Source organism: Tenrec ecaudatus, chromosome 16 (genome assembly GCF_050624435.1).
Source record: "Tenrec ecaudatus isolate mTenEca1 chromosome 16, mTenEca1.hap1, whole genome shotgun sequence".
Lineage (NCBI taxonomy): Eukaryota > Metazoa > Chordata > Mammalia > Afrosoricida > Tenrecidae > Tenrec > Tenrec ecaudatus.
The window spans coordinates 105604092-105629315 of record NC_134545.1 but is presented as its reverse complement, the minus strand read 5'-3'; the positions used below and the strand labels follow the sequence as shown (position 1 = coordinate 105629315).

The 25224-nt window shown below is 48.1% G+C and overlaps 2 protein-coding genes across 2 annotated transcripts; one reads left to right on the top strand and one right to left on the bottom strand.

Annotated features, from left to right (window-relative positions):
* The first annotated feature begins 87 nt into the window (after positions 1 to 87).
* Positions 88 to 18469, top strand: IKZF5 (IKAROS family zinc finger 5). The gene is made up of 4 exons (XM_075535112.1): positions 88 to 236; positions 10330 to 10497; positions 12961 to 13140; positions 14519 to 18469. Exons 1-4 carry the CDS (start codon positions 227 to 229, stop codon positions 15460 to 15462), a joined length of 1302 nt encoding a protein of 433 aa, XP_075391227.1. The 5' UTR covers positions 88 to 226; the 3' UTR covers positions 15463 to 18469.
* Positions 18470 to 18807: 338 nt separating this feature from the next.
* Positions 18808 to 22688, bottom strand: PSTK (phosphoseryl-tRNA kinase). The gene is made up of 6 exons (XM_075535113.1): positions 22419 to 22688; positions 21478 to 21769; positions 21047 to 21245; positions 19951 to 20026; positions 19349 to 19442; positions 18808 to 19111 (listed from the first exon to the last, which is right to left on the bottom strand). Exons 1-6 carry the CDS (start codon positions 22614 to 22616, stop codon positions 18915 to 18917), a joined length of 1056 nt encoding a protein of 351 aa, XP_075391228.1. The 5' UTR covers positions 22617 to 22688; the 3' UTR covers positions 18808 to 18914.
* Positions 22689 to 25224: the final 2536 nt, after the last annotated feature.

Here is a 25224-nt window from a genome sequence, read left to right as displayed (position 1 = left end):
CACGCCCCTCGCAGTCCCGCGGGCTCCGCCCCCCACGTCTACGGCACGCCGGGACACACCCAGGCCCCGCCCCCTCTTCGCCCTGAGCCCTCCTCACGCGAGACTTGGGTGAGGCAAGGAGGCGGGAAGGAAGTCAAGACTAAACAAATATGGCGGCGGTGACGAAGACGGCGGCTACGGGGACGGCAGCGGCGTTGAACCAGGCGGTGGGGGTTACTCGGTGCGAATGTCTGGAGGTGAGTAACGGGCTGCCGGCTCAGACGGCGGCATCCTGCTGCGCATGGCGGGTAAGAAGGAAGGGCGGGAGCCCTGAGCCGGCTTCGCCGCCAGCTGGCTGGCCCCGCCCGGGACCTCTGTCCCAGCGGAGGGGCGGGCGTGGTCATCAGTCACGGGGGGGCGAGGGAGGGAGTTTCACCCCCCAGGAGCCGCTCGGACCGCGCGCCGAGGCCTGCAGTCCCTGCACCCGGGAGGAAAGGGCGCCGGCGAGCTCCGGGATCGGCGCCGTCGGGCAGGGTCGGCGCTCCGGGCTGGGGTCTTGCCTCTGGCTCTGACACGTGGTTATGCGGGGGGATCCTAGGGCCTGGGGGCCAGCCAGGCGCGGTGCCCAGGTTTTCCGAAGCCGGTGGATGAAGGCGCTCTGGCGCGGCCCGGGGCTGCCGGTTGGGAGACCGATTTTTAGAAGCACCAGCCTTTTGCCCGTTGAAGCTGCCCTGAACCGTGCATCCACGATGTTAAGTATCGGGAGGCCTTCCTAGCCAAGAACTATTCTGGTTCGTAAGGGTTTAGACCTCAAACCAAACTCACTGCCATCGAGGCAATACTGACTCATACCGGAGTGGCAGCTGCCAACCCTGGCGTCTAGTAGTGCCCGATAACTAAACCCATCCGAAATGGCATGAAACTAAACACGGGCCATTTAGTGGCACCCGAAAGAAGAGTGGCAAACCGTGGAAGAAATAAAGACGCTTTACATCGTAAGGTCTGAGGAAACTTAAGAAGAAATTAGCTTGCTGCCATCGAGTAATGCTGACTCAGAGTGACACCCCCTCCCCACTCCCCAGTGGGTTTCCGAGACTGGAACTGTTTACGGGAGTAGAAAGTCCCGTCTTTCTCCTGCGGAGCTGCTGGCCATGCATATTGCAGCCCAACGTGTAACCACTCCACAGCCAGGGCTCTTTAAGAAGAAACAAAACCTTATTAAAACTGTTTTATTGCCCATAACAGGCAGTGTTTGGATTCCGTTTCATTGTGATTTGTGTCTTGGCATCAACATAGCTAGATAGAGATTGATAGATTCTTGGAAGATAATGCAAATAATTGAGATGTTTGACGTGTTTTCCTCCTAGGGCCTAGGGGATCCAGGGCTTCTCAAAACCTTGGATGTTTTGGATTGAAAGAAAGAAAAGTCTGATGTGTGTAATTGGATCTTGGTGGGTGTTTTGGTTTCCTTTGACCATGTTCCATCGCGGTTTTCTTTTGGGTTTCGAACATCTGGGGGTAGTAACTGCACTGATATCTGTGCCCGCCCGCTGCTCCTAGGGAGAAAGATGAGGCTGCCTGCTCCGGTGAAAGAGTGCATCATCTTCACAAACCCTGTACAGGCTAGGGTTTGTGAGTTGGAATTGACTGGCTGGTAGTGGGTAGAGCTGTTTAGCAGTACTAAGTCAGACCCTTTTATAAGTGCACTGTGAATAAAGGAACCTAATCATTAGAAATTAGAAAGATACTGAGAAGTCTTTCCAAGAATGTCATCCTGAGAAATCTGTCAGTAAAATGCCACAGTCACCCTCAAACTCACTGCCTGTTGAGTCGATTTCAAAGCAGAGCAATTCTCTTGGGCAGGGTAGAACTGCCTCTGTGGGTTCCCGAGACTGGCAGTCTTTGTGAGAGCAGAAAGCCTCATCTTTCTCCACCCCCCACCCCCCCATCCCCAGGGGTGGCAGCGGGCTGATGGCTTTGAACCGCTGACTTTGGGGTTAGCAGCCCACCATGTACTCAGGGCTCTTTGTAGTCACTAGTGTGTTTCATTTCTTGGTTCTCTAATTGGGAACTTTTTGCTGAAGTGAACCTGTGCTCTATTCTTTGATTTTCTGTCAGCTTGCTTAGTGTTGGATTAATGGTAACAGTTAAGACTGGCACTTGTTACTTTATTAGCGTGCTAGACCTGTACATGCTGATTAGGCTTCTGTTGTAAAGCAGGTAGTTTGTGGGGTTGGCTTCCTTGCAGACTCCTAGAAGGTTTTTCAGTTTTCCTTGAAATTCCCTGCATGGCCTTTGGGAGTCCCAGTGTAAATTCCCACTCTTCATCTGAACAGTGGTGGAGCCGCAGGAAAGAGGAGGAACTGACTTGGGTGAAAGGATTAGATGATGTAACTCTTTTCTTCCAACATACTTTTGTGTTTTGTAGTGTGGCTTCTATTTCTTAAAAATCTGCTTAGTGCCATGTTTGCCTGCAAAGGGTTTGTCTTTGGCCATTGACAATGTGTTGTAATTCCATGGGGAAGTCCACATTACCTTCCGCTATATACAGACTAGCCCACATTTGTCAGCATTCTTCATAGATAAGTCTGTGTCGCCGAGAGAGTCTTTCACTGACCTTATCACACACATTGAGCTACAGTCACTTTAGATCCATGGTCCTCAACCTTACTGATGCTGTGACACTTTAATACGGTTACTCCCTCCAACCATAAAATCATTTTCGTTGCTACTTCATAACTGTAATTTTGTTACTGTTATGAATCGGGCAGCCCCTGTGAAAGGGTCCTTCGACACACACACACACATACACCCCAAAGGGGTCGGGACCCACAAGTTGAGACCCGTGGCTATAGATGAATCCAGCACCACAAGTTGCTGCTGTTGAAGTCATCTCCATCTCATGGCGGCCCCTATGGTTCAGAGTAAAACTGTGCTGCTTGGGATTTTCAACAGCTGACCTGTCAAAAATAAACTGCCAAGACTTTCCTCCGAGGTGCTTCTGGGTAGATGCAAACCCTAACCTTAAAATAAGATGTTGTATAAGTAAATTAGTTGCTAAGTATGGTTAGTAACCCCTAAATTTATGTCTTTAAAACTGGTAGGTGAATAAAACATGTCCTACTATTCCTTAATCGTGTTGTTCTTAAAACTCTCTTTTAAAAACTCATGGCTATTGAGTCAGTGCCAACTCATAGTGACCATATAAGGCAGGGTAGAGCTTCCCCTGTGAGTTCTAAGACTATAACTCTTAACAGGAGTAGAAAGCCTCAACTTTCTCCTGAGGAGTAGCCAGTGGATTTGAACTGCCAACCTTGTGGTTAGCACAGCCCAACACATAACAACTGTGCCACCCGGTTTCCCTAAAAGTTACTTCTCATACAAATACAGTGTGCCTATAAGAATAGGTAGACTTTGAGAGTAAGGTGGGCTCTGCCCCCGTTGTTCCTTGAACGGCCTCTAGAGGTGTGGTTGACTTGTAGTAGGCATTAGACGATTGCTACTCTTTTCAGTTATTTGCTCCAGATTAAGCAGGTGTGTATGTAGACCATTTATCATCTAAGACCGAAGAAAGCTCAGAGCATTCCTACAAGAAGACAAGGGGAATAGGAGAAAAGCTTAGATTCACTGCATGAAACTAAAGAGGTTCTCATGTTCTTTTGGGCATCAAACTTATTTATCCCATACTCCTTTTCCTTGACTGACGTGGCCCTGGGCGTTTTTGTCAGAGCATTGTGCGGAGTTTACGTGGATAGTGTGGAAGAAGCTGTTGGCATAAAAGAAATCCATTCTAGCCAGTTTCTATCATGGCTTTGGATAAAGTTCATTCCAGCTTGACCCCTGCTGAAAATTTACACATCCACCCCAGAAACACTCATCAGAATCGACATTTTAACAAAAATCCCCAGGTGAGTCTTTCCTATACATTTGTTGACATGTACATTTTGATTCCATTTATCTGGGGACGTACAAATTCTCAGCATTGGTCAAACAGTAATGAACCAGTGGAAGCCCAGTCTCTCTGTGGGTAAACTCCTATGGATTCCATGCTAGATCCAGCCTGCCTTTAACTAGAGTAATCACACAAGGACCCAGGAATCCTGCTCTACCTAAAGAAAGACACTCTTCAGGTTAAGTTAACTCATGTTTTGACTAACAAGCGCCAAGGCATTGACTTATGGGTAGTAGGAAAGACCAAACCAAAATAACCAAACTCACTGCCATGGCGCCAATGCCAGCTCATAGGGACCCTTTGAGACAGGCTAGAACTGCCCCTGTGAGTTTTTAAGACTCTAACCCTCATCAGGAGTAGAAAGCCCTATCTCTCTCCCAAGAAGCAGCTGGTAGTTTCAAACTGCAGACCTGGGGGATCACAGCCCAATGTGTAACCACTACGCCACCAGGGCTCCTAGTAGGAAAGACATCATAAAACATATAGGATATAATATCCCCTAACCATGTCCTTCTTAAAATTCTCCCACAGCATATAAGACAGTCGAAAGCATTAGAAGTGACTGTCGAGTCCCTAAAGGAGATGACGGTACGTACGAGGGTATTCAAAAAGTTCGCGGGGAACTTTTAATCCAGTGTTTCCATGAACTTTTTAAAGGTTCCTCGCCTATTTGCCAACGTTTTTAATCTATCAGCCCCTTGGAGACTTGCCCAGATGCCAATTTGTAATGCCTTGGTTAAACGTTTAGTCGTGAGACTGATGACTGCTTCACTGAGGGCCAAAAGGTGATCTAGATGTAAACCCGGGCTTGCTTTCTACTCAAGTCTTCCGTTGCTTCAGATCACTGCTCCCTCTCCATGATTTCACTTCGAAATACTGACTTCAAGTGGACAAAGCTGTGACCTGAGCCAAAGATCTCACACAGCTTTGGGGGCCTTGCACTGGCATACACCTCAGCGGGGGGCCCTGCGTGGCAGGTCCATGGATTGAGAGAGTGGGTGGACGTCAGGTTGAGTGGGCACAGGCTCTTTAGTGATGAGCTACAGCCTGTCTCTGGTCGTCACCGACGCCTAGGGTCTGAGCTGTCGCAGTGTGCTTGAAGTCCTCGTTTCAGGACACTGCTTCCCGTACGTACTTCTCTGGCATCTGCTGTCTTTCCTGTCAGTCCCGCAGCACAAAATGATTGAAACGCAGTGCACAATTTATGGCTGGGAACACGGTGAAATTTATAATGTGACAACATGATAATAGCGAAGACTGTCAAAATATGCCAGCCGTCCTCTGTAATTAGGCTTCATTTGCGTGTTCTTAAAACTTCAGATACATGTATAAAAATAACATTTTATTCTGCTTCCTTGTTGGCCATCTTTTGCATTTCTTTCTGTATTGCCACATGTCCTGTACTTTAGCACGTTTTGTTTTCTAATGAAGATGTGCTTCCGTTTACCTTGTTGAGCCAGCCTTTCAAGAATATTCGTATATTTACCAGTAAAGGCGTATCCATTTTCTTAGTAACTGGTTGACAGGCTTTGATACTAAGTGGAAGTGACATGATTATGAGCTGGGCTGCAGTCCTCAAGGTCAGCAGTTCAGAACCACCAGCTGCTTCTCAGACAGGCCTTTCTAATCCCTTAGAGAGTGACAGTGCCTGGAACTCATGGGGGGTGGGGGGGGGCAGTTCTTCTCTGCCTTACAGGGTCACTGTAGGGTCGATATTGGCTCCATGGCAGAGACTTTGAGAGATGTAGTTTGGGATTACTTGAGTAATTATAGCTGTCATCATTAGAACACAGAAAATCTATAGGATCTTAGTGCACCTTTAAAACTAAAAAACATTTGCTAAATCATATTTTTAATCATCTTTCTCACTAAAACTGACTGACTCAGCACCCCATTCACCCCCACCCCCCAATGATTGAGCAAACTGTAAAGGACAAATAACCAGCAGAATTAACCGCAGGAACAATACAAATAGTAATGCGATGCGCAAGAAACCACAATGGTAAGTAAACAAGGTAAGGTGGGAGAAAGGAGTGAAGTGCATTTGTTCCACAGGTAGCATGATCCCCAAGGTTGAGAAAGGTGAGACTGAAGCAAGTAGCCTAAGGAGGTGGCCTAAAAGTAAAAGATGTGTTTGAAAGTTGCAGATTGAGGCACATGAGTTTATGAGATGACGTTATGGGCTAAAGAGCAGATCTATAAACTCAGTACTCTGTCCAACCCAGTTGATAAACTAGAGGAAAAATTGAGAGTGGGGAATTCCTTAATCCAAAATACAGCTTAATTCTTGCTGCCAAAAATTTTTTAGAAAAATACCATTATCTGAAAGCCTGCCATGCCGTACACACGTTGAGGTGCTTTACACATAAAACGTAAAGTCTCCCCGAAGTTAGCGATGCCTCATATGACCAAGTAGAAAACGAAGCCTCAGAGTTGCTGTTCAGTGGTAAATCCGACCTAATACTTGGTTATGTCAAGTTGACTAGAGAAACAAATCCAGCGACACTGATGTGTGTATGAAGACTTTGTACCGAGTTTTGAAGGAATTACATATCAACAGTCTTCTAGCCCCGAGCATCTCAAGTCTCTAAGCCCAGGAGTCATCCATAAGCCCCTTGTAAGACTCGAGCAGCCACATGCAGTGATCCAGAATGCCAAGTCATGGGGATTCAAGGTGGGGGGTGAGGGGAACAAAGGGCACCAGAGCCCCAGCAGGCAGGAAGGTGGAAAAGAGAGGTAGAGAGAGGGGGAGGTTCCCAGAGTGTTTCTTAAGAGAACACATCCCCAAGAAGGCACCATCAGACTGTGACCTTAACGACAAGCTGGATACCAGCCCTACACCTTTACACATGTTCAGGCTGACAATAACATCATCTAACGACCACACACCTACTAGAGCGCCGTGCTGCGCTTTCACCCAGAGGCTCACTTGCATTAACTTCAGTGTCAGGAAAGCAGGGGGAAGTGCTAGTAGTTCTAAAATTTAAAAACCTCTGAGGTTAATACTCTGATTATGCTCCAGACAAATTAACATGTGTCCAAGTAGACAGGTATACCACACCGAGAATTTCGAGCTTAGAAGGATTGGAAGTCAACTAATTTTGATACATATTTGTCTCATTAAATAGATTAAAAGTCAACATAAATGGTAGGAGGTAAATATAAAGTTTCTGTAATTTTCATTGAGGAAATAGAAATGTGTCGAATTGACTCACCCCGTAAACCTAGTGTTAGAATCGGGAAAGCTGTGCATCAGGGCTGTAGTGTCTCACCATGCTCATTTAATCTGTATTCTGAGAAAAGGATCTCAAAGCGGTCGGGTGAGGGCAAGCCTGGCATCAAGATGAGAGGGAGGCTCCTTGACGGCTTCTGATAGGCAGATGGGGCAGCACTAAGAGCACTTGCTGATGGACGTCATGGACTACAGCCTCTGGGCCAGACGTTGGCCATCCATAAAGAAGACGAACGCCCTCACATCCAGATGAAAAAGCAGCAGTCTGACGGGGAAAAGACTGAAATGGTTAAGGACGCCATCTTCCCCGGCTCCACAACCAAACACCCAGGGAAGCAGTAGGCAGTCGACAAGGACATACTGGTTTGGGTACATCTGCTGCAGAAGACTTCTTAAAGTGTCAAGGGGCAAAGATGTCACGGAGGATGAGGACTAAGGTGCACCTGGTCCAAACCATTGGCATTTCTCCTTGCTTCCGGCCTGCGAAAGACAGCAGTGAATAAGCAAGACCAGTGAGAAATTGGTGCATTGGAATTGTGTTGAACCAACAACACCGAGTGTGCCATGGCCTGTCAGGAAAAGAAACAATTCTACCTTGGAGGCAGTGCAACCAGGGTGCTCCTTAGAAGCGAGGGTGGCAAAGCTAAGTTTCACTTACTTTGAAAATGTTACCTGGAGGGACCAGTCTGGGAGGAGAAAGTGCTTGCTGAAGTGGAGAGCCTGTGAAAAAGCGGGCGGCTCTCCATAGGACGCACACTGCACACTGTGGCTGCAACAATGAGCTCGCACATAGAAGCACTTGAGAGGGTGCTGCAGGACTGGGAGGTGGGAGCCAGCCTGAAGGCATCTACAATAGCAACTGCAGAAAGGCTGGTCTGGTAGAGAGCTAAGCTGCTTGGACAGCCACATGGGTATCTCCTTGGGAAAAAGTATATTTAGACTCAACTCATACCATATACAAAGCTCAATTCCAACTAGATAACTAGTAATAAATAAGGTTGGGGCTTTTTTTGGTTGGTCGGTTGGTTGGTTTTAGGAGAAACAGGCTTTCCCCTTTTTTTAATTAATTAAAAAATAATTTTATTGGGGGCTCGTACAACTCTTATCACAATCCATCCTTCCATTCATTGTATCAAGCACAGTTGTACATTTATTGCCATCATCGTACTCAAAACATTTTCTTTCTACTTGAGCCCTTGGTATCAGCTCCTCATTTTTTTCTCCTTCCTCACAAACCCTTGATAATTTATAAATTATTATTATTTACATTGTCCGACATCTTCTTCCCTCCACCCTCCAGCTTTCCTATATAGGCACAAGACTAAGATCTAAGTTTGCCTTTTTGTTTCTGGTTAGGCTAAGCAACTAAGTGCTCTTTGTCTTTTTAAAATAGCCAGATCAAACTTAAAAGACAAGACAAGCCCATTCCTACTCATATTGGCTCTATCGCACTAGCCAGCCCGTAGGGTCTCCAAAGCAGACGGCCGTCCTCCCTGACGGATTGGTTGGTGGATTGCGGCTTCTGACCTTTGGATTCGCAGCCTCCAGGGCTCCTTGCAAAATCTAAACAGCTGTAGGTAAGGGAAGTGCCTTAGCTGCCCACTGTGGTCACAGACCTCAGAAAGGGCCCCGACATGGTCATGCATATTCACTGAATTCCCAGTGACTAGGGAACCTTAGAGTCCTGTCTTTGGGCCCTTGGACTGGTGAGAACATTCATGCATGGAGAGCCTGTGGCACAGCCGTGAAGGCAGTAGAAGCCTTGTGCTGGGATCCGTCCGGCCTCCTCTAATGACCTTCCCAAACTGTAAGTACAGATAGTGATCTCCATGGATTTTGTGAGTCGTCTAGACAGTTATCATCAAGCCCCCGGTGCCATTGAGCCAGGGGGGGCTGGGGGGACAGCTCCGGGTGGTGGGACAGCTCTGGCTGGTGGGACAGCTCTGGCTGGGGGGACAGCTCTGGCTGGTGGGACAGCTCCGGGTGGTGGGACAGCTCCGGGTGGCTCGCTGAGAGAAATGGGTTGAAGAAGGTTGGCATCCTTCTAGCTTGTGACCCAGACCCAAAGGATAAGAGAGAGAGAAAGAGACAGCCGGTCTGAAGTGTGGGCAGTTGTGCTGACGCCTCAGGCAGTGGCAGCTTCCCCATGACCTGCTTCCTGTCCCTAAGCGTGAATTGACTGAGCTTAGGATAGCAGGAGCTGCGGTCTGGTCCAACTCTGGGTGGTTAGGCTCAAACGCGAAAAGGCCACATGGGTGGCTGGTGTCAGAGCTAGGGAAGTGAAGACATGAGAAATTAGCCTCGTGTTGCCTGTTAGAAACCCAACAATTGGGGTGGGGGGTTCAGATGCTTACAGGCATCCTCCCTGAAGGCAATTGCTGCCAGACTGCTGTCTCCCCCCACCACAGGGGTGGGCCTGATCCCTGCTGCTGGCTGGCAGCCCCCCCCCTCAAACCGCACAACAGGATACATAAATAAAACCCTAAATCTAAGGGGAAATGGGTGTAATGGATTGCATTAAATATCAGAACGTCTGTTCATTGAAAATCACCTTCAGAAAGTGAAATGACAACCACAAAGTGTAAGAAGGTACTTAGATGTATGTGAGCTTCGAGAAAATTTGTGGGAAAATAGAGTGAAAAGAAAATGGTGTTTCCCATGAACTTTTTGAAACCCCTCCTGTCTAGTAAAGGACTCACACCAAAACATAATAAAGAACTCTTCCATATTAATAAGAAAAACAGCCCAGTATGAAATCCCCTGGGGGATTAAAAGGTACATAACATCTCCAATCTTTTAGAAGTACCAGTTAAAGCCAGTGTGACACCATACTGGTAAAACCCGCTCAAACTGGTCAAAAAGCAGAGCTCCGAGCGACATTGGTGGAGGGAGCGCAGGCCATGAGATCACTTGCATCTGAACGCTTTTCTGCCCCCTTAAGCATTTCTTAACATCCTCTAGACATTTGAATCCCAACTGATTTATTAAAAACTTACCTGGTTTTTCACCGTTTGCGTGTGTGCTCCTCAGTTCGCAGGGCTGGTTGAAAGGCGGAGGTCGGGCTCGGATGCTTGGCTTAGTGCCTTTCATAGTTTGTGTCACGGTTGGAATACATGTTGTCTCTTCCCAAGCAGTGTGGGGGAAAAAGTATGTCATGTTTCCCCAGGTGTAACGAACTGTAACCTTCAAACGGAAGCCAAGATGGGTGAAAAGAAACCCGAGCCTCTGGACTTCGTGAAAGACTTTCAGGAGTACCTGACTCAGCAGACCCATCACGTGAATATGATCTCTGGATCAGTCAGTGGGGACAAAGAAGCGGAGGCTCTTCAGGGAGGTACTTTCATCTTCATACGATTAAATCCTCCCTCTGTGAAAGTGTGCTCGTTTCCTGAAGACCACTGTCCAAGCACGCGGTCACTCCAGTGTTGCCCGCAGAGAGGCGTGCGGCCTTTCCTCCTCCTGCAAACACGGCAGAGCTTGGCTGGAGCAGTGAAGGGCTTCTCAGGGTCTGGGTGCATTATGGTCTTGGTGGAAGTTGGGCCTTCTCGAGTCCCTCCCCTGTCCAGATTCTGCCTGCCAGTACCAGCCATGGGGACTCAATCCAAAGGGAGTCAGGCGCCCCACTCCACCCCCAAATGGGGCCATCCAGGAACTCTCAGGGAGCTCCTTCCCCGGTGACGAAGGGCAGGCCACGACCTGCCTAGGAGGAGAGATGGGTCGAGGGCATGGGTGCCTCGTTCCGCTAGCAGAGACTAGGTCTGTTCCTGAACCTAGGTCCAAACTGAACCAAACTCACTACCACACGCCGCCTCTGACTTAGAGCCAGTCTGTCTAGTCTCTCAGAGACTGCCCATCTTTATGGAGCCTGAGAACCTCCACATTGTCCCGGAAAGTGACTGGTAGATTTACACCAACCTTGTGGTTAGCAGACCAGCACTTACCCCCAATCAGTGCCACCAGGGCCCCTAAGTCAGGAGTCAGCACTTGGAGTCCCATGAGCCACATCTGTCCTGCTGCTTGCTTATCTCACCTGCAAGCGAAGAACGGTTTTTCCATTTTGAAGTGGAGAGGAATCCCGTCGGGCACAGGAGCCCTACTCAGACTGCAGTGTTCGTCCGGAACACTCTGGTTTACAGATCTTCTAGAGCCGCTTTTGTGCCCCAGAAGCAGAGTTGAGTAGTGGAGCTCATGTGGCCAACAAAGCCTGAAGTGTACGATAGTTTGGCCCTTTTAGCATAGGCTGTTGCCCCTTCCCATCTCCTCCTCTCCCACCCTCCTCCCCCTCCCCCCATCCTAGGTGATCTGGGGCCTTGCTTCATTCAGTCACTCCTGGACCAGGCATCCCTTGGGGCCTTAGAAATGCAAGCTCTCCGGCCCTACCCTAAGCTGCTGAATCAGAATCTACCTTTTTAACAAGGTTCCCAAGTGATCACACATGAAAATCGGAGTTTTGCTGGCTTGGGAAGAAGATGAGAGGGAGTCACAAGCCATGTGTCTCTACAGGGCACAGGCCCTATTGCAGCAGTTCTCAGTCTGTGGGTTGAGAATGCGACCCCTTTCACAGGGGCTACCCGACTCATAACAGTAGCAAATTGCAGTTAGGAAGTAGCAGCGAAAATAATTTTATGGTGGAGGGGGGGTTGTCACCACAACATGAAGAGCTGTATTAAAGGGTGGCAGCATTAGGAAGGTTGAGAACCACTGCCCAATGGGGTGTCAGACTTGACAGGCTCAGTTGTCTTCCAGGGAGGGAAGAACAGACCATAGAACAAGAGCCCAGCAAGGCCATGTCCTGGGATGGAGCAGGAGCCGGCCCATGGAGCTAAGCAAAAACTAAACTGCCACCATCAAGTTGATTTCGACTCAGAGTGAGCTATAGAGCAGGATAGAACTGCACCCGCCCACCCACCCATGGTTTTCTAAGACTGTAGTTCTTTATGGAAGTAAAAAGCTTCATCTTTCCACGGAGGAGGACGGACTCCTGGGTTTTAACTGTTAACCTTCGGTTAGCAGCCCTACTCGTAACCACCACATCACCAGGCCTCCATGCAGCCCCGCTAGTGAAAATGTCTCCAACACCCTTGTGTGCACAGCCCTGGAGTCTTGAGTCAGAAGACCAGGATTCTGGTCCCCGCTGTCTCTGCTTTTGCTGAGTGTGAGCACCGTGCTTTGGGTGTTGACCTGTACAGAGAAGTAGGTGCATTACACAACAAGTGAGCAGGCAAACAAACTTCTTGAAACCCTCACAGTTTGTTATTCGAAGGAGGCAAATAGGGTAGTCTCCTGGATGAGGGGGGGAGGGGGGGGCTGGGCGGGGTTTAGGGTCCTGAGTGCAACCCCAAAGTGAGAACAGATCCTGCATCATGGGGTGGAACGTGAGTTGCTTTAGACTAAAACTAAGGTAATTTTTGGGAGAGTATGACTACTGTCCATTAGACCATTTGTAGGCGTGACTACAATGTGAACACCTGTGTGTAATTATATCCTCACTGTTCAGGTAAGTCTTCCCCCCACGTCCCCATCCCCCACCTGTCTCCTCACTTGCCCAATATAGTACCCTCTCTCCTTCAAAAGCATTTTTGAGGGCTGATACAATTATGTGCATTCTCAAAAACAAACCTAATGCTGCTTTTGTGTAAAATTAGCCCCAGTTCACAAGTCTTCGCTATTTTCTTTGAAAGTTAAATTTTGGATGGAGTGAATTATTCTCTGTGAAACATTTTCTACCCTCTAGACTGAAATGCTGCATTGGTTGATTTTGAGCTGCGTAATTTCTTTGACTGTACTTTGTTTATAGCTGGAACAGATGGTGATCAAAATGGATTGGATCACCCGTCTGAAGTTTCTCTGGACGAAAACTCAGGAATGTTAGTAGACGGGTTTGAAAGGACCTTTGATGGGAAGCTCAAGTGTCGGTACTGCAGCTACGCCAGCAAAGGGACAGCCCGGCTTATCGAGCACATTAGAATCCACACAGGTAAAGAAGAGCCTCGGGGGGAGGCATTTCTTGGGGGGTGGTTGGGAGAGGGCGCAGCCTGGCAGTTTCATCTTTTATAGAAGGTGCTCTGGTCAGTTAAAATTGAAGGCTGATAAAAGACTCAGATAAACATGGAAGGCACTCCGAGTGTACTTAACTTGCCTGACAGGCGCAGGTGGTAGGAAGTGGGGCCCTCCAGCGCTTCCCCTTCTTACAGCTCCTCTCTCCATAGCTGCTGCTTCTCGGGTTGGGCAGGTTAACGCTGGAAGCAGTGAGGAGAGCCAATGTTCTTGATCCTTAGTAGGTACGTTTCAATCTCAGGAGGGCCTGGAAAGGTTTCTCTACACACCTACTTGTTAACATATCAACTGATTGTCCGACATTTCCCATTTTGGATAATGGTACAAAACCCCAAAAACTTACTGTTCGTCTTGTTTGCACATTAATGATGTACACCTGGCAGTAACGAAGGCTGGGGTGTGAGGCAAGAGCAGGCATGGTTGTGATGGGTGAGGCTGTGAGTCAGTCAGAGTTGTGCAGAGATGAAATTGGCAGTGCTATAGCCACAACCCCATGTCTTGCTCTGATGTGTCCCAACCATGTCAATGGGGGGGTGGGGGGCTGGGGATCACTGCAGACTGCTGATCTACTCCCCAGGCCTCACCTTGACTTTTTCATCAGAGAAACCTTAACTACACCCATGAGCAGGCCATGTGTCCCTCCTGAGTGCTCCCGGCGCCCCTGTGCTCACTCACCCCAGCACTTCCCATGCTGTTGTGTTGCAGGGTCCGGAAGGTTTCTTGAGGCCAGGGATTATGCTGGGGTACTCTTTGTCCCGAGTCTAGTAGAACAGAGACACGGAGTAGGCACTGCACTTAATAAACGAGTGATGGCAACTCTTAGCTTAGTACAATCGTCAGCTAAAGCCAACTAAGCCCATATAGCAACTGAAGAAAGGAAGGTGGAGGTGAAACTGCCAATTTTGAAGGACGTGCTGTGTAACTCCAACGTAGACAGGGATAGACCTTTCTGATAAATTCATTGTGTGGGGAATATAGGAATAATACTGTTTTTCTTTTTCGTTAAGGCCATTAATAATTGTGTGTGTGTGTGTGTGTGTGTGTGTGTGTGCTGACTTGACTAAGATGGTGTATCCATAAATCTCAGCTTGCTCCCGATGAGAATCCGGATCCTGGCAGGCTTCTCTCTGGAGTGTGGTCATCTCTTGTGCTGAGGGTTGCCGTGATCATTTTGTGAATGCGTTGCAATTCTCCTGTGATTGCAGGAGAACGTTTAAATCCCTTTCTGAATCCAGGGGAAGGTTTCCATGCATGAACTACTCCCACCGTTTCTCTTCCCATTGTTTCTCTCTAAACAGGTGAGAAACCGCATAGGTGTCACTTATGTCCCTTCGCCTCTGCGTACGAGCGGCATCTCGAAGCCCACATGCGTTCCCACACTGGCGAAAAGCCGTACAAATGTGAATTATGTTCCTTCCGCTGCAGCGACCGGAGCAACCTCTCCCACCATCGGAGGCGCAAGCATAAAATGGTACCAATGAAAAGTACCAGGTCTTCCCTGAGCAGCAAGAAGATGTGGGGGGTTTTACAGAAGAAGACCGGCAACCTGAGCTATAGCAGAAGAGCCCTGGTCAACCTGAGCCCGCCGTCCATGGTGGTCCAGAAGCCCGACTATCTTAACGACTTCACCCACGAAATCCCACACCTTCAGACGGACGCCTATGAGAGCATGGTGAAAACCACACCCACGGGGGGCCTCCCAAGGGACCCCCAAGAACTCCTGGTTGACAACCCTTTAAATCAGCTCTCGACTCTAGCCGGACAGTTGTCCAGCCTGCCTCCTGAAAACCAAAACCCCGGCTCCCCCGATGTAGTGCCCTGCCCGGACGAAAAGCCTTTCATGATTCAGCAGCCCTCTGCCCAGGCCGTTGTTTCTGCCATGTCGGCAAGTATTCCTCAGAGCGCCTCGCCCACCAGCCCCGACCCTCGGCCGGGACCCGGTCAGAGGAACTACAGCCCAGTGGCAGGGCCCAGCAGTGAACCAAGTGCCCACACGAGTACTCCCAGCCTAGGAAACAGCCAGCCCAGCACGCCAGTCCCGACCCTGCCGGCCCAGGACCCCCAGCTTCTGCACCACTGCCAGCACTGTGACATGTATTTTGCCGACAATATACTGTACACTATTCACATGGGATGTCACGGATACGAAAACCCTTTTCAATGTAACATATGTGGTTGCAAATGTAAAAACAAGTATGACTTTGCCTGTCATTTTGCACGAGGTCAACATAACCAACACTGATTAACAATCACCCCACACCTGGGGTTGATTTGGGGGGAATTTTTTGTTAGTATGTTTTCGGTCATCCCCTTAACTACACCCAAGAGCAGGTAAGATGTCTGCTAATTTAAAGTTTATACATTTTAATTTATAGACTATAAATTTGACAGTGGAAACAAAATCCCCCACCCCATAAAAGTCTAGCCAGGGCCATCTGTGTGTTAGAGCAGCTAGCCGGCTGGGCGTCTGGTTTCCCCTTGGTTGGCCATAGGCGAATGAGAGTCCAGTCATGCTTATAGGAGGTATTCATGGAAATCGTCCCCTACATGGATAGTCCATGAAACTGAAACTGGTACAGGCTCGTGCGATTTCAGGGCAGGGGTTGCAGCTGGACATTCTTTCTGCCCTACTTCACAATGGGAGAACAGTTACTTTTCTTATAGAAAACCTGTTGCAATTTATCTCCGGGTGTGTATAGAGTAGGTGAGTTGCCTTGAGGTTTCTCTGAATTAGAATGCTATTTAATTCACATAATTTAAGTTGAAGCAATAGTTTCATTTCAACTGATAGGGGGATAGTAAATCATTTCCACAAGGGGAAATGTAAAACGAATTGATATTTTTTAAAAGTTATGGAAACATGAAGTTAAAGTTCTAAAGGAAAGTTCTTAAAAGAAATGAAACCCACAACTTGACATGGAAAATGTCATCCGTTTTCTAATATATCTGAAATATTGAGGTTTTAATTCTTAAAAGACGTTCCATTTCTAGCTAGATTTCATGCTGTTTCCATTGGCATCTTCTGATATTCCAGTTTATTTGATTTCAAACCAAACCCATATGAGACGGGCCCGAGAGAAAGGGTCATCTCGGGCGATGCTCGCTCTCACCCTGTGTGCTGGACCATGTCATTGCAGCCCTCCATCCGGGGTCAGGGCATCAGGTGAGGCGGTCATTCCGCCCATTCCTTTGATGACCAAAGAGGTACAACGGAGTGTCAGCCACCTTCCTGCCCTCGGGAAGGCCAGGCCTTGCACACAGATCTGGGATGCTTCCTTTGCTTGCCTTAGCTCCTGTCGATGCTCGTTTTATGGGTCCAGGGACATGGAGAAATGGATCTGAACAGGTGCTCACAGTGGATTCTGGTGTCCTCGTGAGAACCAGCCTCTAAGGTCAGTAGGGCTGTAGATTCCGATTGTAACGCTGCTTTGCCATTTACCCCCTTCATGGTGAAAACACTGCGGAGACTGATTGGAATGTCACCTCAGCAGGAAACCACACAGTGGGGTGAGATGGGTCTAAGATGCATTTACACGTGGATATCTGTTTACAGAAATGAGAGTTGTAATCTAGAGTCATTTTGAACAGGAGGTTTTATATTGTGTAATTAGCTTACTCTAAAGAATAGCTTGGTCAAACAATAAAAGACATTGTTACTAACTGTTGGCTTCTGTGGACTTGCAACATTTTTGTTCTTCATGTGATTCAAATCTTGTGCTACTAATTGGCTTGAGAAGGTTACCTAGACTATTAAGCTTTTATTAACCAAAAAGGGCCTCTACCCCCCCCCACTAAACGAAAGGAAAATGCTGATGGTATATGCCCACAAAAACCCCAAGTGCCACCCTAAGAGATCCTCTGCCCTCCCTCCGAACTAGGAAGCCATTACCAGGAGGTCTTGTGGCTGCAGCCAATCCCAACTTTTGTCATTTAAAGAGCAGTGCTGAGACTGTTTTCCCCCCAAACAACTGTAACAGACACTCTTCCTTGTCAAATCTGAGGCTTTGAGACTAAAGTGCCACAGTTCTGAGTCCCTCTGTTGCTGAAACCCATCACTGCCCGTTCCGTTTTACTGCCGCCGTCTCCAAGTGCCCCACGTGGCTCTACTCTTGGTTTATTGCCAGGAAGCAATCGGTTGCTGCCGTTTGAAAGCCTTGGAGATTTTTAACTTTTCCTTCTATTTTATTCTTCAAATAAGAGCGGTACCCCAGCAGAGCAAATGAAAATCTTCATTAAATGAAGTGTGAACCCCGCACTCTGGGCCAAAGAGTGACAAATACTTCCTAGCAACTAAAGTAGCTGTTCTGAAGGTGCATTTTAATTTACACGGGGACATCTTGCTTCGACTCCCAGTCGGAACCAGAACGTATGCTGATTTTCCTACGGCTTACAGAGCACAATCCGTATTCCAAAGTTGTCCGCGCTCGAAGCTACACTTCTAAATGCACTAAGTTTTGAAGCAAAACCTACCTTAGACAAATTTTTGGCATTGTATTTTTTAAAAGATTTGGAATTTTATTTACGTGGTTGTCAGTTAATTTCTGTACCTGAAAAAATGTTTGTATATCGTCCCTTAAATGCTGAATATGTTCTCGTTTTATTTTCAATCAAGTATTTTATAGAATGATTTGTGGGGAGCATTTAAACATGCACTATTTATAGAACTTTGCTGTTAACAGGCAATATTCTGAAACTAAATATTTATTTTTGTTCAGTGAACATAAGTTTAAAGTTGGTAGATAATTTATCTCCACTAATATTTTTTTAAGAAACTGTGAAAAGATTAACAGGGAATAATTTTATTTCAGATTTTGCTAACGTAGAGAAAGCTAGACTTACTTTAAAAAAAACAATTCCACTGGATGTTTTCCAGTGTTTCATTTTAGAAATGCATTTGCCACTCACAGAATTGTCTGACAAGGGGAATGTTACCAAAAAACGTTCAGAGATAAGCTTCATTTTAAGGTTTTTTTTTTCTTTTAAATTCATTTTAAGTTTTATGAAAATATTCATCAAAAGGATGTGTTACTTAAAAACTTAAAATTCCCTGCTAAGAGCTTTTTCATTAAATAGTCTTAGAGGGTATATGCTTTCTAGAACTTTTTTTTTTGGGGGGGGGGTTAATATGTACTTTGATGTAAAGAACATTTTGTATGCAAAACATAGAACTTGAGTTATGGTTATAAAATACATTATATTGTTTAGGGATTCCAGAACAAATTTAAATGCTGAAATAACTATATCTAGTATGTAGTTTATGTTGTAAAGCTTTGCTTTTGTAATATATAAATAAAAAGATAACCCTTTCTAATGACCTTGATTTTTCCTTTTTGAAAAGTAGGATCAATTCGTTTCTTAGTTAACATTCTGGAATGTAACTATTAATACAAGAAGAAGTATGGTTATCCTGGTTTGGATTTCTAGAATGCCTTATCTGGAAGATCTGTCCCCTGAGTTAAAAATAGCCCCATGCATACACATCTTCTGTGCCCTTTGCTGTTGTTGTCAAGGCGCTTTGAACGCTGGGTGTTTGCCCTGCCCTGCTATGGGGGTTCTGGCCACAAGTGGGAAGTGTGGCCCCTGTACCTAATTACCGGTGCCACATCAGCTGAAGTTCCCAAAGTAAAGTCTCTCTCATACTAGTCTTTGTAACTTCGAGTTACTGACTGACACTTGGTTAGAAATTCGGAATGTTTAATGCTGTGAAAAATACTTCCGTACAATCTTCTCTTTTTCACCATGAAAAAACGCGATGACATCTGCTGTGCTGGTTTGTTGGAAGCACAGATGTTTCTTACTGCTTCCTTGTCTCAGGTCTTCCAGAAGCTCTGCTCTGAGCTTGTTAAGTTCTTCTGCGAGAAGCTTCAAGTTGTAAGGAAGCACTAGTTCACCTAAAATTAAAAAGATAACAGATCATTTATCAACCTGATAACTGCAGACAAACCACTCTGTCTCTAAACAATCATCTCGATGGAGTTGGGTGGTGGTGGTGGTGGTAGTTGCTGTCTGGTCATGTTCTAGCATATTTAAGATGAAAACGTTACGGTTTCAGCTTTCCGATGACAAGTTAATGATAGACTTGTGTCAAACAAGATGAGCAGTAGAGTCATATCCAAACCACAATATACCTTTTGCTTCCTTCATGGTCTGAGAGAGAATTCTTCGGAGCGTCTGATCAACTTGATGAAGAACATTAGTTGAACAGATAATTCTGTCTGCTTCCTATGTGATAACACACGTTGTTATTGGAACATTTACGTAGTTTTGTCAAAGCAGTGGCTACAGTGTAGGTGATGCTCAGTAGGAGGCGTTTCTGCCCCAGTTCCTGCTCTCCAGGAGAAGGTCTAATGAAGCCGTGCTCGGTGTGAGCAGGCCTCCAGCTAGGCAGTGGGGTGCTGGGAAATGTTTAATAACCTGCCTGGAGGGAACAATAAACACCCTCTTTGTCCTGTGTGCCAATTTCTGAGGTGCAAAGGCTTCCACCCTGGGGCCCACTTCAAGTTACCAATGTGACACAGGATGGCTCCACCATTTCTGGAAATGTAACAGCTCTGGCGAGCTGGCCACCGAGGCACCACTGCGTCCAGCACAAGGCTGCACGCTGGTGAGATGCCAAGCCAGTAACAAAGCAGTGTTCTCGTGTCACGGGGTTCAGCACCACCCTGTTCAAGCCCTTCCTCCTGAAAGCCCTTCGTTTGCATTTTGAGAAGCCACACTGGCAGAGACCCACCTTCTGTCCCCAGTTGTCCTCAACATTTCGTACTGGGTTCTCCAAAGCAGTAAGTAAGAAATCAGCCACTTCTAGGCTATGTGAGAAAGTGGGAGAAAATTAAACCTTTCTGGTAGACGTTTTGTTTCCAAATAATTTGCATTTATGAATATTAATTCCAGAGGAGTCAAACTGCTATGATCCAGGTTCCTAATTTAAGAAAGTCCTTCAAAATTAACCCATTTGGAATTTACCTCTGACAAATCTACATTGAGAAGCACAGATGCAAAACAAATTCTCAGACCAAGAATTTCCCTCATTTAAAAAATAACCAATCCTCTAAGATTCGTACCAGTAAGCTTTGCAAAATCATTAAGAACTGATCTGTTGACCGGTAGCCTCCACTTAAAGGACAGGCTGTGTCTTTACAGGGTGGCCTCTGCTTATCAATAGATAAGATCCTCCGCTCTGTTGGGTCACAAAACAAAGGGTTTTAGTGGAATCCACTCATCCCTTTAACGAATAGCTACAATGTGTTTTATATGGAAAATATTGTGCAACTATGATGTGAAACTATCGGGCCAACCAAAGATCTGGCGAGCCACCTGCCCTCTCCAAGCGAGACAATGCAACGCAGGCAGAGACTACTTCAGTTGGTGATGAGTGTACTCAGTGACAGTGCAAGAAGTTCCGCTAGGTCGTGCTGGACTGGCCTGGGAAGTGTGCAAGAGTGAGTACGGAGCTGAGGGGCAGCACGTGCCAAAGGCCTGGCCTGGGAAGTGTGCAAGAGTGAGTACGGAGCTGAGGGGCAGCACGTGCCAAAGGCCGTGTGGCAGGAACAAGCTTTTCTGGTGCTCAGGCAACCATGAAGGTCACTGGCTGATAAAGCAGCAGGAGAGTGATGGGCTACAAGGTTGAAGGGGTGGGTTAGAGCACACAGGCCAAGACTGCCGCATTCAAGCTCAGCTAAGGAAACGGCACTTTCTTAATGTAGCTTCCTCTTCCACAAGAGAACTCTCCAAGGGCTGTGTGAATATGAACAGGCAGGTAAAGCATTCAGCACAGCGCCTGGCCCTGCAGAGGCACCTAGTGAATGGTGTTTAATTCTGATTGATACCTGGCTTCCGATGAGCATGCCGGACTCTGAATGATGAGGCTGTTGTGTTCCCAGGCATTTTTCTCAGGGTTGGGTTTTTCGATCTTTCTTAACATCAGGTGAATGATCCTGGGTGGCAGCGCCCTTGGCCTCTGGCCATTTCTCTGTAAACAGGTCTCAAGAGGACAGTCTATAAAGAGCTGGCAAAAGCCTAAGGAATCTGAAAACGGTTGAAAACCACACATTATTGGTGTGCTCTTTTTCCCAAATGTAAAAGACATACTTACTATACCAGTTACCCCAGCTGCCTCAAGGAAAGACATTTGTAATACTGTACAGCAATCTCTTAGTGTTACAGAAATCCGCATAAGCCTCCTGCTCCGATTGAGTGCTCACTGAAGGCAGTGGTGGTTTTGATGACGGTATGTGAAAAAAAACAACGCTCTAATTACATTTCCGGGCCAACTGGTAGACTTCATATCTCATGCTTTGATAATAAAAGTTGTCATCCAAAACCAAAACCAGCGATGTGGAAAAAGCCCTCTTGGTAAGGAGGTAGCAAGACTGGGCTTCCATCTCTGTGGGAGAGAGCAGATCTTGATCTCTGAAGCTGGAAACAAAGCGCTCCCACAGGGCTTCAGTTCTGTTGGGTGGGGCTGGCATCGCACAGGAGTTGATGACAGCCACCAAGAAGCAGTCCATGTATTTCAACAGTTCCTGGCGGAGCAGCTTCCATTGGGAAGGCTACAAAAGACCAACAATTTGCGATTTATACTGGACCCCAGACAGTGGGACAGTCACCTGAGCTCCTTCCACCCTTCCAGCATATGAAACCTCAGCCTCTCATAAAACCATTCTCGCTGCGGCTGTGGGAACCGCTCCACTCGCCTTGAACTTCAGTCCCATCGCAAACATTCATGAACACTCACTAGAGTTACCGTAATACGCACTTTTGCTTGTGGAACCGGCCACCCCCCCCCCCCCCCCAAAGGAGAACCAAGTGCATTGCCACCGAGTTGATTCCCATTCAAACTGACCCACCCCGGTGGGTCACGGCGCCGGGCACGCTTTACGAGTAGCGGTTTCCAACTGCAGCCCGACTCACTGCGCCACCACCGGGGCTCCTCGCAACGCTACGCTGGGTTTCTGTAAATCGTTACGGGCAGGGGGGCTGGGGTGGGTTTGAAGCAAGGACCTTGGGACCCAACCCAAACCACTGCCACTTGTCGACTCACAGCGACCCCTTAGGGCAGGGCAGAATGACTCAGTGGGTTTCTCAGACTGTAACTCTTCTGGAGCGGGGAGCCTAACTTTCCTAACGTCCCACACGCGGTCTGGCCTAGGGCACGGCCTAGGCCCCCGCCCCTCCACCGACCCCTGGCCGCGCGCTCGCCTCGTCGGGAAACGCCTCCGGCATGACGTCATCGTACGCGACGACGCCGACGGCCCAGCCCCGTTCCTGCCGCAGCCGCGGGCCCAGGGCCCGCGCGAAGGTGGACTTTCCGGCTGCAGGCAGGCCGCAGAGGACGCAGAGCGCGAGCTTCCGCTGCCCCTCGCTGTCCGGGCCTCTGGTCTCCTCTGCCGCCTTCATACTGCTCCCGGAGCGGGCGGCTGGGAGCGCTGCCCACGCCGGCCCGCCGCGCACGCGCACGCGCACAGCCCCCGCCGCCCACAGCCCGCGCACGCGCACCGCACGCGCACAGCCCCAGCCGCCCACAGCCCGCGCCCGCCCACAGCCCGCGCACGCGCACCGCACGCGCACAGCCCCCGCCGCCCACAGCCTGCGCACGCGCACAGCCTGCGCACGCGCACCGCACGCGCACAGCCCCCGCCGCTGCGCAGGGTGGTCCCGTGTCCCGTCGGAGCAAACGTCGCAGCACTGGGCTCCCTGGGAGTCGGGCCCTCGAGCCGGGAGGAGGGACCTCTGGGCTGGAAGCTGACGGCCCTACATTCATTTCCGTGACTCCTGTTGTAGTTAGGTGCCCTCGGTACCGACCCATAACGCCCGGGCATCCCCAAAGAGTCAGAGCGCCGACTTCGTCCTCAGTGGGAAACTGCGTTTTCTCTGGACGAGAGCCTCCGTTTCTGTGCCCTGAAACCCCGGGCTAAACAAATTTTGAGCTGTTAGAGGGTCATTGGAAGGTTAAGTACTGGAAACGTTCCGGAAATAAAGCCAGGATGCGAAACTGAGTATCATCCGAGCTCCTGGAATTCAAGGACAACCTGGGTTGGAATACGCGAGGACGTAAAGGGCCAGGGAAGAGCCACCTTCCATGAATTAGTACATGTCCACAAGTGGGTACTCAGAATGTGGGGAGCAAGGGGATAGAATCGGTTTTAGGCGTTTACAGTCTGGGAAACGCCCAGGCGCAGTTCTGGTCTGCCCTATATAGGGTCACTATTGCATCGGCATGGACTCGATGGCAGTTGAAAATGCGACCCATCACCGGACACTACACCTGTAACATTGACTGTGTTGCCCGTTCAAATAAATGACAGCCAGTATAATGGCTTGCAATTTCAAAGAGTCTTACTCCATTTTAGCCCGGAGTGGACATTGCAGTCCGTCTTTAAAGACAAAAACTCATTTGCCATTTTTCTAGGACTTAGTGCAGAAAGAAACACAGGAGGGAAACTTCATGTTTGTAAGTTGGAGATGTGTTCTGGTCTCATTCTCCTAAGTACAAGTCATTCCCCTGAATGTCCCCCCTTAAAGCCAATTTTGAAATGTATTGGTCTCCAGAGATTAACTATGGGTAATCAAAATTCTAAAACTGACCCCAGACACCGCTAGGGTGCCTCCTAGCCAACCTCACTAAACTGGGACTGGTGCTGGAAATTTTCCAAAGTGCCTCATCTTTTTTTCTTTCCACGGTCGAGTGGCCCCAGTACAATTTGGATAACAGGTCTAAATGGCCCAAATAAGGGACTTTTTATTTCAATATTTTAAACGATCTAAGTAACTTCTGCTCAAGGAACAAGAAATGGCATGAGGTCCCCTGTGTTCAGGCCTTTTTTTCCCCCCTCTGTGCTCCCGTCCCTCTCTCTGCAGTTCCTGTACCCGTTCCCAGGTTCTCTTAGCTCAGGAAAATTTTCCTTATCCTCCTGACCCGACCCCTTTGCCTCTCCTCACCTTTTCTGACCAGCCTGACCACCTTGCCTCCCCTCCTACTTGCCCCCCACTTCCCCCTCCCCGAACCGCTCCTCCACCTGCTGGCTCAGGTGAACCTGAGCCCCCCGCTCGCCTCTCCTGTCAGTAAACATCCAATCACAGAATCCCCTCTCCCTTGTCCTCTCTGGGAAGTGGCTGGGGCTGAGGGAGTGGTCCGTGTTCATGTCCCGTTTTCTCTTACTGATCTTTCTCAGATTGAAAAGCACTTAGGTTCCTGTTCTAGTGATCCCAACACCTATATTAAGGAGTTTCGATATTTAACTCAAGCTTATGATTTGTCCTGGCATGAGATTTTTGTCATCCTTTCCTCTACCCTAACCGCAGATGAAGGGGAGTGCGTTTTTCTCGCTGCTCAGCAGCATACCAACCAGGTTCATTTGACTGACCCTGACATGCCGGTTGGCACTGAGGCCGTCCCCAGGCAGGAGCCTGGTTGGGGTTATCAAATTGACACTGAAACAGGCAGGGACAGATGTGCTCACCACAACAAAATGCTTCAATACGTTTTAGCTGGACTTCAGGCAATTTCTCATAAGGCAATCAATTTTAACAAACTCAGAGAAATCACTCCAAAACCTGACAAGAATCCTTTTTAGGCAGTTTAACGGATGCTCTAACCCAATACACCGGCTTGGACCCAGCTTCCCCGGCTGGGGCTATGGTTATGGCCACCCATTTTATTACCCAGTCAGCCTCAGATATTAGAAAAAAAGCTTAAGAAAGCAGAGGATGGCCTCAAACCCAGGGCCTGAGATTTGGTAAACATGGCATTTAAGGCTTTTAATAGCCATGAGGAGCAGGCGGAGTAAGCCTGAGAGGCACGTCCCCCGACAGAAGGTCAATTTTCAAACCCAAACCTTGTAGCAGTCCTAAGGCCAATGACGGCTCCCCCAAGGCCCCAAAGGGGCAGCTTGGGATGGGGGTGTATGGGAACAACAACCACTGCCTGGTACCTGTTTCAAGTGCAGAGAAGGACACTGGTCACGGAAGTGCCCCAGCCCCACACCCCAACCCGACCTTGTCTGGT

Coding starts and splice junctions, on each gene's coding strand:
- IKZF5 (XM_075535112.1), top strand. Junction 10,498..12,960: donor AGCGGAGGCTCTTCAGGGAG/GTACTTTCATCT, acceptor CTTTGTTTATAG/CTGGAACAGATGGTGATCAA. Junction 13,141..14,518: donor GCACATTAGAATCCACACAG/GTAAAGAAGAGC, acceptor CTCTCTAAACAG/GTGAGAAACCGCATAGGTGT.
- PSTK (XM_075535113.1), bottom strand. CDS start 22,616: ATGAAGGCGGCAGAGGAGACCAGAGGCCCGGACAGCGAGGGGCAGCGG. Junction 19,443..19,950: donor AGGACAACTGGGGACAGAAG/GTGGGTCTCTGC, acceptor GTTATCACATAG/GAAGCAGACAGAATTATCTG. Junction 19,112..19,348: donor GACCATGAAGGAAGCAAAAG/GTATATTGTGGT, acceptor TTTTAATTTTAG/GTGAACTAGTGCTTCCTTAC.